Source organism: Meles meles, chromosome 7 (genome assembly GCF_922984935.1).
Source record: "Meles meles chromosome 7, mMelMel3.1 paternal haplotype, whole genome shotgun sequence".
NCBI classification, from domain to species: domain Eukaryota; kingdom Metazoa; phylum Chordata; class Mammalia; order Carnivora; family Mustelidae; genus Meles; species Meles meles.
Window position 1 is genome coordinate 88,544,681 of NC_060072.1, and position 17,097 is coordinate 88,561,777.

The window sequence follows — 17,097 nt, forward strand, 5'->3', positions numbered from 1 at the left end:
CTGATGTGTACAAATTATACGGTTAGATGTGCCCTAGGGGGAAAAAAGTAAATGTGCATTAGACATGATTTTCTTATTTTTTTAAATATTTTATTTATTTGACAGAAATCACAACTAGGCAGAGGGGCAGGCAGAGAGAGAGGAGGAAGCAGGCTCCCCGCAGAGCAAAGAGCCCGATGCGGGGCTCGATCCCAGGACCCTGAGATCATGACCTGAGCCGAAGGCAGAGGCTTTAACCCACTGAGCCACCCAGGCACCCCTAGGCATGATTTTCATCTTGATTTTTGACTGTGAGTGACGTCCAGAAACCCATTCAGGCCGGTTGTGCTCAAAGGGAACTGAACATCTCACATGAGTGGGAAATCCAATGGCACACCCAGCTTTGAGCTGTGCTGGACCTGAGGACTCAAATATTGCCAAGCCACCATCCACCTGTCTCTTCCTAACCCCCTCTCACTCTGGGCTCTGCATCAGTCCTAGCATGATCTCATTCTCATGCAGGTTCTCCTTGCACAGTGGAACCATAGCCACCATCAGCTCTGGACTGTTGTGATCCTCGCAGCTTGCAGGTGAGGGTATCTCTTTCCTTACTGTTCCAGCAGAAGTATCAGGAACGACTCTGTCTGATACCTAGCATAGGTAGGTATCATGAGCTGAAAACAGGGCCCAGAGGTGCCTAGGACACAAGCTGACCCTTAGAGTTAGGGGGTGTGGTCAGCCCTACCTGAGTCACCTGGACTGAAAAAGAGATTGTGGGGAGTCTTCTGTAGGGGTGGGTCAGAGATTCAGAATGACAGAGATTCAGAGTGACCAAGTTTCTAAAGCTGAATAGAATTAGTTTAGAAAGACTTCATGGTTTCTTTTGTTTAACCTCACCGTTCGGCAGAAATTGGACTGAGGGGAAGCTCAGTAAACGGAGTTAGTGGGGATAATGACCCATGTACCACAGTGAATAGCAAGACTGGTCAGTGGCAGAGGTCCTGGGTGACCCTTCTAATGCTGGGTGCGGAGAACTTCCCTCTAGTTTTCTTACCCCTGTCCTTTTGCTCTGATTGCTGTGGACGTGCCAGGCAGCACAAAGTGGCTCCTGAGGGTGGTTCCTGATGATGCTGGGTAAAGGTCCCTTATCCAAAGTCAAGGACTAACACAAAGGAAAAATTCCTCTGATCTCAGTCCTTAGCAAGGGTTATGGTTATGTCCTCTGGAAGAAGAAAAGCTTGGGGTGGGGCCTGGGGGGTGGAAAGGAGTGGGAGAAGTCAGAAAGCAAGACACCTGCCCTCCCTAATTGATTGGTGACAGTTTCCCTGAACTTGGAACCCCTATAACCAATCCCTACTTGGCACTGCTCTTCATCTTACGATGCTCTTATCCTTGAATTGATCTGACTTCTGGCATGTTTGATGTTAATTCTTTACTGTTCACGGTAGCTAGCTTGGTCTACATTTTTTTTTAATTGTCTGATGGATATGTCCTTTGCTTATCTGTTTCTATTAACTTTCGTAGAGTATGAATTCTTAGACCATGTTCATGAAAATATATATTCTACATTTAGTTCAGTGTCTACCTTAATTGCCCATTACAAGCAGGCACTGATAAAGGCTTTTTGATGATAATTATGACTGTAAATTACTAGAAATCAAAGGCTACTTGTTGTAATTTTGGACTGTAGCTCCTCTGGAAACGCCAGCCTCCTCTCTTATAAGTCTTTTCTTGCAAACTGGTTTCCACTGGACTCAGCCAAAACCTTCAGTTTGATGGCCAGAAGACCTGGGTTCTAATATCAGATTCACCAACTTCCCTGTGATTCATAACATACCTTAGCTTTACAGTCTTCTAGTGCAAGACAGAAGAAGTTCACAGGACTTTCAGGTAGGGACGAGAGGTAAGATAAGAAACTAGATGGGGGGTGCCTGGGTGGCTCAGTCAGTTAAGCATCTGCCTTTGGCTCAAGTCATGATCCCAGGGTCCTGGGATTGAGCCCCAGATCAGCCTCCCTGTTCAGTGGGGAGTCTGCTTCTTCTTCCCCTGCAAGTGTGCTTTCTCTGTCACTCACTCTTTCTCTCAAATAAATAAATAAAATAAAATAAAAAGAGAGAGTAGATGGGATAGATGTGGAAGGGCTTCAAAAGCAGGATGCAAGGATCCTGTCAGAAGTCTTTCTCCGTCAGGGCCAGCTCTCTCAGACACTCTTCTTTCTCCCTGCAAGCCCAGTTCTTCTAGGAGCCTCAGGTTCCTGCTGTGAAGGATGAACCATCCTTGCATTTCATCTTTTGCAAAGATTCCTCCCAATGACTCTCTTTATCTCATTTTTGCCTCTTGCTTCTCCTTCACAGGCCTTTAAACAGCTACTTGTTTTAGCTTGGAGGTCATTTATATTCCCGTTCTGATATTTCTAAGAGAAAGACTTAGACGGAGGAGTAGATAAGGTGCCTAGGGTTCCAGAGACAGTTACTGAAGTGAGACATGTGGTAGAGTCAAATGACTACCATGTTTCAGAAGACAGAAAAGGAAAGGCAAAAAGAAACTCCAGGTTAATTAAAGACCTAAAATTGTAAAACAAAACCTTCAAAATTATCTGAAAAAATACATAATATTTTATGATCTTAAGATAGAATTTAAAATATCAAATTATGGGGACACCTGGCTGACTCAGTCGGTTGAGCGTCTGCATTCAGCTTAGGTCATGATCCCGGGGTCCTTGCTCAGCAGGAAGCCTGCTTCTGCCTCTGCCTGCTCTGCCTGCCTCTCCCCCTGCTTGTGCTCGCTCTCCCTCTGACCAAAAAATAAAAATAAAAATAAAAATCTTTTAAAAATTAAAAAGGGGGCGCCTTTTTAATTTTTAAAGTGGGTTAAGCCTCTGCCTTCGGCTCAGGTCATGATCTTGGGGTCCTGGGATTGAGTCCCGCATCGGGCTCTCTGCTCAGCAGACAGCCTGCTTCTTCTCTCTCTCTCTGCCTACCTCTCTGCCTACTTGTGATCTCTCTCTCTCTGTCAAATAAATAAATAAAATCTTTTTAAAAAAATAAATAAGAAAAAAAATTAAAAAGAAAAGATCAAGTTATGAAAAGTAGAAGTTATAATAGCCAATTTTGATAAAACTAACATAAAAAAATTAAAAACTTGTACAGAAAAGATCTCTTTTTTCAGGAAACGAAAGGTGTTGGTGAGAATGTGGAGAAAGGGGAACCGTCCTACTCTGCTGGTGGGAATGCAAGCTGGGGCAGCTACTCTGGAAAACAGTATGGAGGTTCCTCAAAAAGTTGAAAATAGAGCTACCCTATGACCCAGCAACTGTACTGTTAAAGATTTACCCCCAAAGTACAAATGTAGTGATCCGAAGGGGCATGTGAACCCAAATGTTTATAGTGGCAATGTCCACAATAGCCAAACTATGGAAAGAGCCTACATGCCCATCAACAGATGAATGGATAAAGAAGATGTGGTGTGTATATATACATAATATATATATTTATTTATATATAAATATATATATAAATATATAAATATATATAATATATATAAATATATATAATATATATAATATATATAATATATATAAATATAATATATAAATAATATATATTATATATATTATATATAATATATATAAAATATATATAATATATATAAATATATATAATATATATAAATATATATATTATGTATATATACACACCACACATATATACACACACATATGTATATATACATATATATACATATATACACACATATATACATTGTATGTGTATATATATACACACGCACATATATGTATATATACATATATATACATATATATACATTGTATGTGTATATATTGTATTTATATACATTGTATGTATATATAGTATGCATATATATACACATACAATGGAATATTATGCAGCCATCAAAAAGCCTGAAATCTTGCCATTTGCAATGATGTGGATGGAACTAGATGGTATTATGCTAAGTTAAATAAATCCATCAAAGAAAGATAATTTTCAGATGATCTCACTGATATGAGGAATTCGAGAAACAAGACAGACGATCATAGGGGAAGGGAGGGAAAAACGAGACAAGATGGGTCCAGGGAGGGAGACAAATCATAAGAGCCTCTTAATCTCAGGAAACAAACTAAGGGCTGCTGGAGGGGAGGGGAGTGGGAGGGATGGCGTGACTGGGTGATGGACATTGAGGAGGGTATGTGCTATGGTGAGTGCTGTGAATTGTGTAAGACTGATGAATCACAGACCTATACCCCTGAACCAAATAATACGTTATATGTTAAACCTCGCTTAGCAAAAAAAAAGGGAAAAAAAGACTTTTTTTTTTTTTAAAGATTTTATTTATTTGACAGCGATCACAAGTAGGCAGAGAGGCAGGCAGAGAGAGAGGAGGAAGCAGGCTCCCCGCTGAGCAGAGAGCCCAATGCGGGGCTCGATCCCAGGACCCTGGGATCATGACCTGAACTAAAGGCAGAGGCTTAACCCACTGAGCCACCCAGGCGCCCCTCTTTTTTTTTTTTTTTTTTAAGGAGGCTTCACAGCCAATGTGGGGCTTGAACTCACCACCCTGAGATGAAGAGTCACACATACTCTACCAACAGATCCAGCTGTCCCTCAAAAGATATCTAAACAAGGTTAAAATAACAAATGACAGATGGGGAGATAGGGAGAAGGTATCTGCAACATACATGCCTATCAGAAAATGATTGATATGTAGCATCTGGAAAGAATTCCTATAAACCAATAATAACAAAAGGAAGATAAACAACCCAGTGGAAAAAATGGACAAAAGGTATAAATAGGTAATTACCAGAAGACATTCAAATAACCAATAATACATGTAAAAATCTATTCCACCTCTCCACTACTCAGGAAAATGCAAAGTGATCTGACAATGAGATTCCTTTCACATCAATTGGATTAGCAATAATTTAAAAGTGTGACCACTGTAAGTGTTGGTGAGAAGCTAGAACTTGCGTATCCTATAAAATTGACACAACCACTTTGGAGAGCAACCTGGAAATATTTACTCAAGTCAAGAATGTACGTGTCCTTTGATGCAGAAAGTCAATTGTCTTAGAGCAGTGTTCTCAGTCCATGAATGGGTCATGAAATCAATTTAGTGAGTCATGTCCAGCAGTTTACAAAAATGGAATAGAATAGGAAATAGAGTGCATATAACCCAAGTAGATATTACTTCACTAAACTTGCTTCATATGTGAAATGAGTCTTTATATAAAATATATTTCATACTATGAGTTATGATTTAAAAAAACACTCTGATCACTTCTCAGCCTTTTGGCTAAGATCAAGTGTAGTATCTGTTCTTATCAGTTTAATAAAACACTCCAGGGGTGCCTGGGTGGCTCAGTGGGTTAAGCCGCTGCCTTCAGCTCAGGTCATGATCTCAGGGTCCTGGGATCGAGTCCTGCATTGGGCTCTCTGCTCAGCAGGGAGCCTGCTTCCTCCTCTCTCTCTGCCTGCCTCTCTGCCTACTTGTGATCTCTCTGTCAAATAAATAAATAAAATCTTAAAAAAAAAATAAAAAATAAAAAAACACTCCAAAAACACTGCTTAACAGAAACTTTCATACATAAGAACAAAGAGAATTGTTCAAGGACATTCCCTACAAGGGAATGTTTGTAATGTAATGTAATAATGAAACATTGGAAACAACATGAATCTTTGTAGTAACAAATAGAATAAGAAATTGGAGTGTATTTGTGTGATGAATACCACACAGCAGCTCTAATGAATTTGGTCTACATGGATAAGTTTTTTTTTTTTTTTTTTAAAGATTTTATTTTTATTTATTTATTTGACAGCGAGCGAGAGAGAGAGAGATCACAAGTAGGCAGAGAGGCAGGCAGAGAGAAAGAGGGAAGCGGGCTCCCTGCCAAGCAGAGAGCCCGATGCGGGACTCGATCCCAGGACCCCGAGATCATGACCCGAGCCGAAGGCAGCGGCTTAACCCACTGAGCCACCCAGGCGCCCCTACATGGATAAGTTTTGAAAACAAATTTGAGGGAAATAAAAACAAATGCCACATGGACAGGCACCTGGGTGGCTCAGTCAGTTAAGCATCTGCCTCCCACTCAGGTCATGATCCCACAGTGCTGGGATCAAGCCCATGTTGGGCTCCTTGCTCAGCGAGGAGCCTGCTTCTCCCTCTCCTACCTTTTCATGCGCTCTCTCGCTATCTCTGTGGCTATCTCTGTTTCTCTCTGAAAATAAATCAATAAATAAAAATGAAAAAACAAATGCCAAATGAAACCAATTACGGGGCCCCTGGGTGGCTCAGTGGATTAAAGCCGCTGCCTTCGGCTCAGGTCATGATCTTGGGGTCCTGGGATCGAGCCCCGAATCAGGGTCTCTGCTCAGCAGGGAGCCTGTTTCCCCCTCTCTCTCTGCCTGCCTCTCTGCCTACTTGTGATCTCTGTCTCTGTCAAATAAATAAATAACCTTTATAAATAAACAAATAAATAAAAGTCCCTATACTATTTGTGCAGATGTATATGTATGTTCAAAAATATATATTATACATTATAAGATATAGTCAATATATAATTATATATTATATTCATGTGTTCATACATATGTAATATATATTCAAAATATTAAAAGGGGACTGATACAAAGAGGATGCCCAGAAAAAAAAAAAAGAGGATGTCCAGAAGGGGAATGAAATGGGACTTTAGGTGGTAGATACATAAATGAATGTTATAGTATTGTGTAGTATTGTGTTCTTTTCCTTTTAAAAAATTTAAAAAAAAATTTTTAAGTATTCTCCACCCAATGTGCGGCTTGAACTCATGACCTCAAAATCAAGAGTTTCATGCTCTTTGAGCCACCTAGGTGCCCCCAAAACATTTTTATTTTCTCTATTTTTATTTTGGGGAGATGCTTGTCTGGTTTAGTCAGTCAGTGGAGTGCACAATTCTTGATCTCAGGGTCAGGAGTTCAAGCCCCACGTTAGGTGTGGAGTCTACTTAATATTTATATTAACTAGTATATATAAATACATATATGTATATATAAATATTAATATTTTATTTTTAAAGTAATCTCTATACCCAATGTGTGGCTCAAACTCATGACCCTGAGATCAAGGGTCACATGCTCTACCAACTAAGCCAGCCACATGCCCCCTGACAACATTTTTTTTTTTAAGATTTATTTATTTATTTGACAGAGAGAGATCACAAGTAGATAGAGAGGCAGGCAGAGAGAGAGAGAGAGAGAGAGGGAAGCAGGCTCCCTGCTGAGCAGAGAGCCCGATGCGGGACTCGATCCCAGGACCCCGAGATCATGACCTGAGCCGAAGGCAGCGGCTTAACCCACTGAGCCACCCAGGCGCCCCCTGACAACATTTTTTTAAGATTATTATTTATTTGACAGAGAGAGAGAGTGAGAAAGCACAAACAGAGGAACAGAGGTGGGAGAGGAAGAAGCAGACTCCCCACTGAGCAAGGAATCCAATGCGGGACTCAATCCCAGGACCCCGGGATCATGACCTGAGCCAAAGGCATACGCTTAACCAAGTGAGCTACCCAGGCACCTCCCCCACACAACATTCTTAATAGATAAGAAAAAAATGCAATTAAGTTTTCATCTTGTTCAGAATTGAGAGGGTATCATAAAATTGTATTGAGCACTGGTTATTAAGTTTTTCCATCCTGGGATTTTTTTTTTTTTTTTTTTAATTTTAGTACCTTGGGAAGAATAACCTGCCAAAGGCAGCCTGTCAAACTCAATGAATTAGTATCTAAACTTGGCAAATCACTGCGATTAGAATTTCTCCTAGCAAAAGAGATTTCTCTTTCCCTTAAGTCTCATTTCTTTCCTATCTTTGGACATGCTGCTCCTTCTTCTCACAAAGCCCTTCCTTCAGTACTTGTCTGCCAGGCAATCTCCAATTTATCTTCCATGATCTATTTCAAACCTGACTTCTCTTCATTTGGATGCCCCACCCCCGACTGGCAGAATTCATCAACTACTACTCCTTCTTTTCATTCTCACTGTGCCTTGGACATTTCTCTGTTATAGCACCTAACACATAATAGCATAATAATTTTTGAATGGAGTCTTCTCTACTAAATCTCTGAACTCTTTCAGAGAAAGTTCTGCCTCTAACTTGCCTTTGTTTTCCTAGAATCTAGCAGAACTGCTGTAGAGTAGACCCTCAAATATTTGTAAAATGAACACCAAATTCTGATGACTAACCAAATGACATGGGTCTTGGGAGTTCAAATCTGATTCCCATTTTCACACACACAAATCTGGAGCACTTAAAGGTGGTCACCATTTTGGGGTATTCTAGTGGTTCCTCACTTTCTCTTGTCCTGATCCTTATAATAACCTTTTTGGTATCCTTAACCTCCAGTCCCTTCCCATTTTGATCCATCCTGGACACCTGTGCAGACTAATTTTTATAAAACATCATCTTGTCATTCCTTTGGGCAAAATGCAGTAGGACTCTCAAATATTTTCCAATCAAATCCAAACCTCTAGTCTTCACACATGAGGCCCCTAGAAATGAAGCCTCACTTTAGTATTCCAAACATATTTCTCGATCATTTTATAATATGAACTATACTAGGGCCAGAATCTTTACCTGTCTGACCTCTGACTTCTTCTGAGCAGTAAGAACAATGGCTGGCCTGTGGGAGATGCTCAGTAATTGTGAGATTAATGAACAGATGAACTATTCCTAGTACACAACCATTTGTTTCAGCTAATTTTCTTCTTGTTCTCTATATATACCAAGCTCTTATGAGCCCATCTTTGTGTCTGCTAATACCTAATAAATAACACTTAAAATGAATTGCAAATTTTAACATATGTGCCCAAATATAAGGCAATGCCTTGTTTTCCCAAAGAGAAGAACTAAAAAAAAAAAAAAAGGGTTTCGGTTAACTTCATATATCTGAAATAGTCAAATGTCTACTTTAAGTAGTTATTAATTTAGTGAAAATATTAATATTTTTCAGCAACACATATTTAAAATCACATGTGAAATATTTATTTAGAATGGTTTTTCACTCAAACTTTTTTTAAAGAATTTATTTATTTGACAGAGAGAGAAATCGCAAGTAGGCAGAGAGGCAGGCGGGTGGGGGGGAAGCAGGCTCCCTGCTGAGCAGAGAGCCCAATGCAGGTCTCGATCCCAGGACCCCGAGATCATGACCCGAGCAGAAGGCAGAGGCCCAACCCACTGAGCCACCCAGGTGCCCCTTTTCACTTAAACTTTATAACACAATTCAAATTATTAGGGCCTTCATCATCATTCAAGTCATTTTTATCATCAACTTAGATGATCAACTCAGCTCAATTTACAGCTCACACCATCCTCACATATATCCAAATTGTTTGAGGTCAGTTTTTTTTCTAAATTCATTTCTAAATTCATACTCTGCATATATATTCCTGATATCCACAGTATAACGTCTTCCTGTGGCTTTCTAAAAGGCTTCCTCACAATAAGATCTAACACTTGAAACTGTAAAGTCCTAAGCCAAGAATAATTCCTTAAATCTATGTTAAAATTTTTTGCCTCTTTTTTGTTTATAAGTGATTCCATCCAGTGATCTCCAATCTCTTAAAGCTATGGAACTAGCATCCTGGGTGGCTCCAGTCGGTTGGGCATCTGCCTTCAGCTGAGGTGATGATCCCAGAGTGTTGGGATAGAGTTCTGAGTAGGGCTCTCAGCTCCGTCCCTCCTCCTACTCATTCTCTCAATCTCTCTCTCTCTCTCTCAAGTAGATAAATAAAATCTTTTTTTTTTAAAGATTTTTTATTTATTTATTTGACAGAGAGAGATCACAAGTACATAGAGAGGCAGGCAGAGAGAGAGAGGGAAGCAGGCTCCCTGCCAAGCAGAGAGCCCGATGCGGGACTCGAGCCCAGGACCCTGAGATCATGACCTGAGCCGAAGGCAGCGGCTTAACCCACTGAGCCACCCAGGCGCCCGATAAATAAAATCTTAAAAGGAAAAAAAAAGAACTAGCATTAACTGAGGTTATTTCAGGATCATCTTCCCCAAACCCTTTGACTCAAAAGAAAATATATAAAACAGACATTGCGGACTAGAACAAGAGACTTTGTAAGAACACAAATTACAAGGCAACTTCCTTTCTGAAAAATTATTTTGAGAGGAAAAGTAAACCTTATATTCAGATATATAATACATTTGTTCATTTAACAAGTATTTAATGAGCACTTCTTTTGTGCCAGACACTGTGTTAGGGACTAGATACAGTGACCTTAGCATCCCATGGGGAAGATAGTCATTCAATATATATAGCCAAAACTAATTAATTATGATCATTTTAAGTACTATTAAAGATAAATGTACCTAGCTACAAGATAGAGGAGTAATAGAGGAACCTAAATCTGCAGGATTATAAAATAGTTTCTCCAACAGAGCTATTTATATACAGTGCGGCAGTAATTCATGTACCCAGTCTATCTGGGTTCAAATACTGACTCAGATCTTGAGTGGGTTACTTAACCTCACTTGCCTCATTTATAAAGTGGAGCTAACAATAGTACCTACCTCATGAAGTTATACTGAAGTTTAAGTAACTTAACACACGTAAAGCATTAAGAACAATGTTGGCACATGGCACCTGCTTAATAAATGCCAGCTATTATTGTCATTTCAGCTGGAACCTGAAAGACAAGCTGAGAGAAAGGAGAGAAGCTCCAAGCAGGGGTGCTCAGGTGGGTCAGTCAGTTAAGCGTCTACCTTTGGCTCAGGTCATGATCCCAGGGTCGTAGGATGGAGCCCCACATGAAACTCTCTGCTCCGCATAGAGTCTGCTTGAGATTCTCTCCCTCTGCCACTCCCCTACTTGAGCTCACTCACTCTCTCAAGTAAATAAATAAAATCTTCAAAGAAAGAAAGAAAGAACAAAAGAAAGAAAAAACTCTAAGCAAAGAGCAACATGTGCAGAAGCCCAGAGCATAAAGTTGCTTAGGCTACAGTAGAACTGAAAGGCCAGTGTTTCAAAGCAGAGAAAGCCAAGGGGGGAAGGATACCATGAGATATGAGATGAGGCTGGGAAGATAGGCTGAGGTCAATAATGCAAAGCTTTGTAGGTTGGGTTAAGGAGTCTGAACTTTATCCTGAGAGTGAGGAAACCTGCAAGGTTTTATAAAGGGGAGTGACAAGCTTAGATTTGCAATTTTCAAAGCTTTCTCTGGGTTTGGACTGGAAACTGGTTGGAAAGAGGCCTTTGGCCTCTATTGTATAGATGACAGGGAAACCAGTAAGGAAGTTGATCCAGTCTTCTAGATCAGAGGTGGTTGGTGGCACAGGAGAGAGGAGGAAACTGGTTGACTAAAGAAATAGAAGACAGAACCAGTAAGACTCACTGGGAGTATGTTGCAGTGAGGGGGCATGGAGGAAGAGGCACTATACAATAAACACGTTGAAGGAAGGAATTCCTGTGATCCTGCCATATTGTTATACTGCATGAAATGCTTTCCCTCTACTCCATCTTTCCAGACACAATACCTTCCCATTTCCTCCACAAAACTGTCTCTGACTCATCTTGTCCCCTTCTTTCCAGGAGTGTTCTAGAATTGTAGAGCTGAACATTCTTGAGGTACATAGTGGCTGAGAGAACTTAGACACTGCCTGAAGACAGAGATCATGTTGTAGTCAACTTCCTGTCTCACGCATCTCATCTCCCCAACACTTGTAGAGATCGTCATTACAGACCACTCTCTGACTTCATGAGTGGTACAGTCATAAACAGCCCATGCTAGTATAAAGCTCCCTGGCCTATTAAGCATTATACAGATCTTTCATAACATTTTCTTCTTGGATCTTCACAGAATTCTTATAAGTACTATTACAGAGGAAATAAACTCAGAGCTATGAGTGACATGTCCAAGATCACACACACTAAAGGAAATGGCAGTGCTTAGATTTGAACCTAGATCCTGTTTCCAAGTGGGATGTTTTTTTACAACTCTATGGAGGGTAAGTATTATGTACTTGAGGCTGTAAACTCTCAGAGGCAGCTAAGTGCCACTTCTAAGACTCCTTCCCAGTTTCAGTAATTAATTAACTTATTCAAGAATATTTATTGAGCCCTTAGGGGTTCCTGGATGGCTCAGTTGGTTAAGATCCAGATTCTTGATCTCAAGACTCAGGTCTTGGGTGCCTGGGTGGTTCATTGGGTTAAGCCTCTGCCTTCAGCTCAGGTCATGATCTCAGGGTTCTGGGATCAAGCCCCACATTGGGCTCTCTGCTCAGCAGGGAGCCTGCTCCCCCGCCCCCATCTGCCTGCCTCTCTGCCTACTTGTGATCTCGCTCTGTCAAATAAATAAAATCTTTAAAAAAAAAAAAAAAAAAGATTCAGGTCTTGATTTCAGGGTGGTGAGTTCAATCACTGTGTTGGGCTCCACACTGGGGTTTTGGCCACTTTAAAAAAATAAGTATTTATTGAGCACTTACTACATTCTAGGAATGACACCTAGTATTAGGGCTAAGGTACAACAGTGAACAAGGCAAGAAGGTGCTTGCCCTGTGTAGTTCCGGGAGGGGACCAAAGAAGGAAACAAACGTATAAACAGTGTTAAGTAGTAAGTGCTATACAAAGTGATGGGGGGGTGTATCCTTATTACGGACATTGCTTTAAATAGGGTTGTCAGAGAAAGCCTCTCAGGAAAGTGACATCTGAAACCCGACCTTGGTCTTCAGGAGGCGCTTAAGGAAGGGCATATCCCCACAAACCTAGTTTGTGTCTAAAGCAAAAAAGGTACTGAGTGTGCACAGGGGCCACTCCCAGGCCTCCAACCCTGGCCACCTCAACTGGCACTGGACAGTTCCCGGACTATTGCGGCCGCCACCACTAGAGGGAGCCGCAGGTCTCCCTCGCCCCCAGGAGGCGCCGTGGCCCCAGGCAATGCGGCGCTGGCACCCGGCACCTACCGCGTCTAGGCCCCAAATCCCCGGGTACCTACAGAGGGCAAGGGCGGCGCCAGAAAGCCCTAGGGAATCGCGAGGGGTCAGCAGGCCCTCAGTGAGAGGACGTCCTCAAGACCACAAACCCAACAACCACCAAACGTCTTCTCCCTCTGGGATAGCCAGTTTCCGGCGTCTTTAAACCCGGAAGTCCAGGCTGCGTCCAATCCTGGTCCTTCTTTCACCACTTAGTCTTAGCGTCGGTTCCTCGCCTGAGGAGCGCCAGGCAGGCCGTCTATGGATACCAATCAGCACTCAGGAAAAGCGCATGCGTTCTCCAACGAACGTGACGTACGGTGAACTTTGACCTGAAGGCGACCTCCTCTCTTCTCCCCCTCCCTCCCTGTGAAGATGGCGCTCTCCAGGGTGTGCTGGGCTCGGGCTGCTCTGTGGGGTTCGGCGGTCAGCCCCGGACCTCATGTCACCCGGAAGCTGCAACTTGTTCGCTGTGGCCTGGCCTGGGGGGCCCCTCGGTGAGGGACCTGGAAGAAAGGAAAGCGTTTCTGACGTACAGGGCTTTCCAGTGTCAGCCTTGTTTGCATGCTGTCTCTTAATTCTCAGCGTTCCACGCCCTGGCCCCGGGGCTTTTATTCTTCTGCTCATAACTCGCATCCTGATCGCACCAGAGATAGAGCTTCCTGACCCTCACAACTCCGAGTGCCCCAAATTTTCTGAATTCCCCACGTGTCCTGAACTCATCTGTCAGCCTCCCTTTTCGGCTTAGGTTTTACGGCTTATCTGGATCCCATCTCTTTGGCCTTAGCACGCTGTTCAAATGACCCCTTAGGCTTTGCGCTCCCTGCAGACTCCTACCACACCTGATATTCCTTAATGCTTGACCTCTCCTCCGCGCGACATTTTTCTCAGTCTGATTGCTTATCTCTCCTTATGCCCAAGATCTTCCTTGCATTTCCGAAGATTCAGGTCTTAGCATACATCCTTTGAGACTGGTGTTTTATGTTAGTGTAAAGGACTGATTCCCAGTCTCTTTGATCTCCCTTGTAGGTCTTCAAAGCTTCACCTTTCACCAAAGGCAGACGTGAAGAGCTTGATCTCTTATGTGGTGGCCAAGACAAAAGTGATTAATGGGAAATACCATCGTTTCTTGGGTCGTCATTTTCCCCGCTTCTATGTCATGTACACAATCTTCATGAAAGGTAAAACCAAAATAGAAATCCCTTGAATCCGTTCGTGGGCAATGTCAAAGAGTTTAGAATAAGTAAGATGACTTGCATGTTCTGCTATGTGGTGTTTTCTGTTTCATATATGCCTGAGGATTAAATTCGTTCTCAGCACTTTTGAAGAATGTTTCTAGAAAACATCCAGGGGGAATATAGTTATTGTTGCATTTTTCTTAGCTGCACACAGCCGACTGTTATAGGAATTCATTGACATGCACAAGGACAGGCATCTATGGCTTCACAGACCTTGCCCTGTGATGTCAGCTGACTTGGCGCATAAGAAAATGTGGTCTAATGCTTGTCACAGATCTGTCTTAGATAGAATATCGTGGAAACAACACTGCATATACTTATTTTCTAAATGTTTTTGTTCAGATCAGAGCTGTGCTATTTACTAGAAGAGTATATAATGATAGGTCACTGGCTGTGTGACTGGACTAGTTATTTATGCTCCTCGTCCCTTCGTTTTCTCATCTGTAAAATATGGAAAATTATGGGACCTGCCTGTTGATCATATGGCTGTTAAGATTAAATAAATACATCAATACATGTAAATTACTTATGGCCTGATCATAGTATGTGCTCGATAAATGTGTTTATGTTATTGTACTCTATACTTTTATCATAACTGCAATTACAGTAAACTACCATATTGTCAGCTGTGAATGTTATCAAGATTATTACTAGCTTCATGGACTTGCAAAATCTAAAGTAGAAATAGAATGGCTGCTATGCCTGCTACCAGGTTTATAACTAGGATTAAATGAGAAAAGGGCCTGGAAAAGCATTTTAGTTTTGGGGTTTTTTTTAAGCTTTTATTTTTTCAGGATTTTATTTATTTTTTTAGAGAGAGAGCTCGAGCAGGGGGAGGGACAGACAGAGGGAGAGGGAGAAGCCGACTGCACTGAGCAGGGAGCTGGATACAGGGCTGGAACCCAGTACCCTGGGATCATTATCTGAGCCAAAGGCAGAACGCCTAACCTACTGAGCCACTCCTGCGCCCCTGTTGTAAACTTTTAATTATGGAAATTTTTAAATATGCACAAAAATAGATTAATATAATGAATTTTCATGTACTCAACATCACTTCAACAGTTATCAACTCGTGGCCACCAATGTACTTAATTTATACACTTGGCCTTCTCCTGTATTATTTTGAAACCAACCTAGACATTATATCATTTCATTCATAAATATGAAAGCATTTTTAAAAACTAAAGCCTTAGGTAAAATGTAAGAATTATCATCAGATAAACAAAAAAATTGCAACCATAGAAATATGTTGAATTACAGTATTTCTGAAAGTGTTCTAGAAAGAGGTAAGTTAATATCTGGTTGGGGACTACATAAGGTTAACTGAGCAAGATTTCCTGAGGTTAGGGAGCTTTTGCGTTTTACTTTAAAGAGGGAATGAGGGGGCACCTGGGTGGCTCAGTGGGTTAAGCCACTGCCTTCGGCTCAGGTCATGATCTCAGGGTCCTGGGATCGAGTCCCGCGTCGGGCTCTCTGCTCAGCAGGGAGCCTGCTTCCCTCTCTCTCTCTCTGCCTGCTTCTCTGTCTACTTGTGATCTCTCTCTGTCAAATACATAAATAAAATCTTAAAAAAAAAATAAATAAATAAAGAGGGAATGAGTAGAGTGAACCAGAAGAGGGAGAGCATGCCATAGTAGATCACAGAAGGCCAAGTTGGCTGGAAGAGAGATGATATGCTAGGGGGATAAAGAATGAGAAGAGAGATACAGTTTGGCCTCACAAGAGTTTCAAGTGTCCTGGTTTAGAGCTCTAATTTAGAGTAGTGTCAAGTAGGTGTGTTGTGGGTAAACATGGAGTTGGAAGCTGTGGTAAGATTCAAACTAGGATAACATCACACTCTGTTCTCTACTTTAATGAGGCAGGATTGCAGATGTTATGGGCTGATGCCAAAAAGGCTAGAAGAATAAAGACAAATATGTGGAAGCATAACATAGAGTTTCATCAACTTCCATACCGGGAGATGGAGCATTTGAGACAGGTATGGGCCAGGGGCAGATGTCCAGAAGTTCATGGTGAGGTAATTAAAGTTAACCAAGAGCTCAAGCGTTTTTCTTTCCTGTCTTGTTCACCCCTGATCAACCTTTTCCCCTCCACTGTAAGATCAAGCATCAAACTAAATGAGAGCATCAGGTTATTTGTTAGACTTGGGTTTATTCAGAGTTGTAGCCCTCTATAATGGAGCTCCATAGAGAGTCTGGAGGACTTTCTGAATAAAAGTTATAAATACTAAAATCCAGTTCATTTCTGAATATATAAAAATCTGCAGGGATCCAAAAGGCAGCAGGAAAGTAGTATTTGGTGGTGGCGTCATGGGTAGTTTGGAAGCTAGAAGTGAGAACCTAGGACCCATTTGGCATATCAGGAAGACTTTGTTGAGGGATTTATTATAACGTCAGGCCCCGTGCTAGACATGACTTGGGATATCAAAATGAAGAAATCAGGGCTTCTGTCCTCAAGGAACTTACCAATAGAGGTAGATAGAAATAACCTTGATCCTCCTGTGGGCTGCAGTGGAAGTTTACTGCACAGTGTGGGGGAGGGGTTGTTCATTGTATTAAGAACTTACTTGGGTTAAAACTGCATCTGTCTTTATTTCTGCTTAGTTCCGTCGAGACGTCACCAAGTGTCTTTTCCTAGGTATTATTTCCATTCCACCCTTTGCCAACTACCTGGTCTTCTTGCTCATGTGAGTATAGATTTCTATCTTCCCAGCATATTGAAGAAACAGACTTTTTAATTAAAAATTATTTAAAGAACTTTCCATTTCAGAAGTAGCAGAGATTATCACACTTCCTGCTCCAGTCTTTTAATTAGCCACTCAGTAACACTTGGATTACTGGATCAGCTATAGGTGTAGGTAGCTTAGACTTTGCCTGTTTCTTAGCTACCCCTGTGTGTTGTGAAATAATATTATGAC

General features: G+C 41.5%; 1 protein-coding gene and 1 non-coding gene across 6 annotated transcripts in view; both read left to right on the forward strand.

The window, feature by feature from the left end:
- The window catches only part of LETMD1 (LETM1 domain containing 1), a 28,324-nt gene that overhangs the window by 5,896 nt on the left and 5,331 nt on the right, over positions 1-17,097 (forward strand). The window contains exons 1-4 of one of the 5 annotated variants that reach the window (XM_046013865.1): positions 502-639; positions 13,972-14,123; positions 16,043-16,158; positions 16,784-16,866. In XM_046013865.1, the coding sequence (XP_045869821.1) occupies positions 14,102-14,123; positions 16,043-16,158; positions 16,784-16,866 (221 nt within the window). In that variant the 5' untranslated portion in view covers positions 502-639; positions 13,972-14,101. Of the gene's footprint in view, positions 1-501; positions 640-13,293; positions 13,440-13,971; positions 14,124-16,038; positions 16,159-16,783; positions 16,867-17,097 lie in introns of those variants that run through there. The other 4 variants (XM_046013863.1, XM_046013866.1, XM_046013864.1 and 1 more) reach the window with 4 other exon arrangements.
- On the forward strand, positions 5,273-5,460 carry LOC123947684. The gene has a single exon (XR_006819778.1). It is a non-coding gene; the product is annotated as a U2 spliceosomal RNA (small nuclear RNA).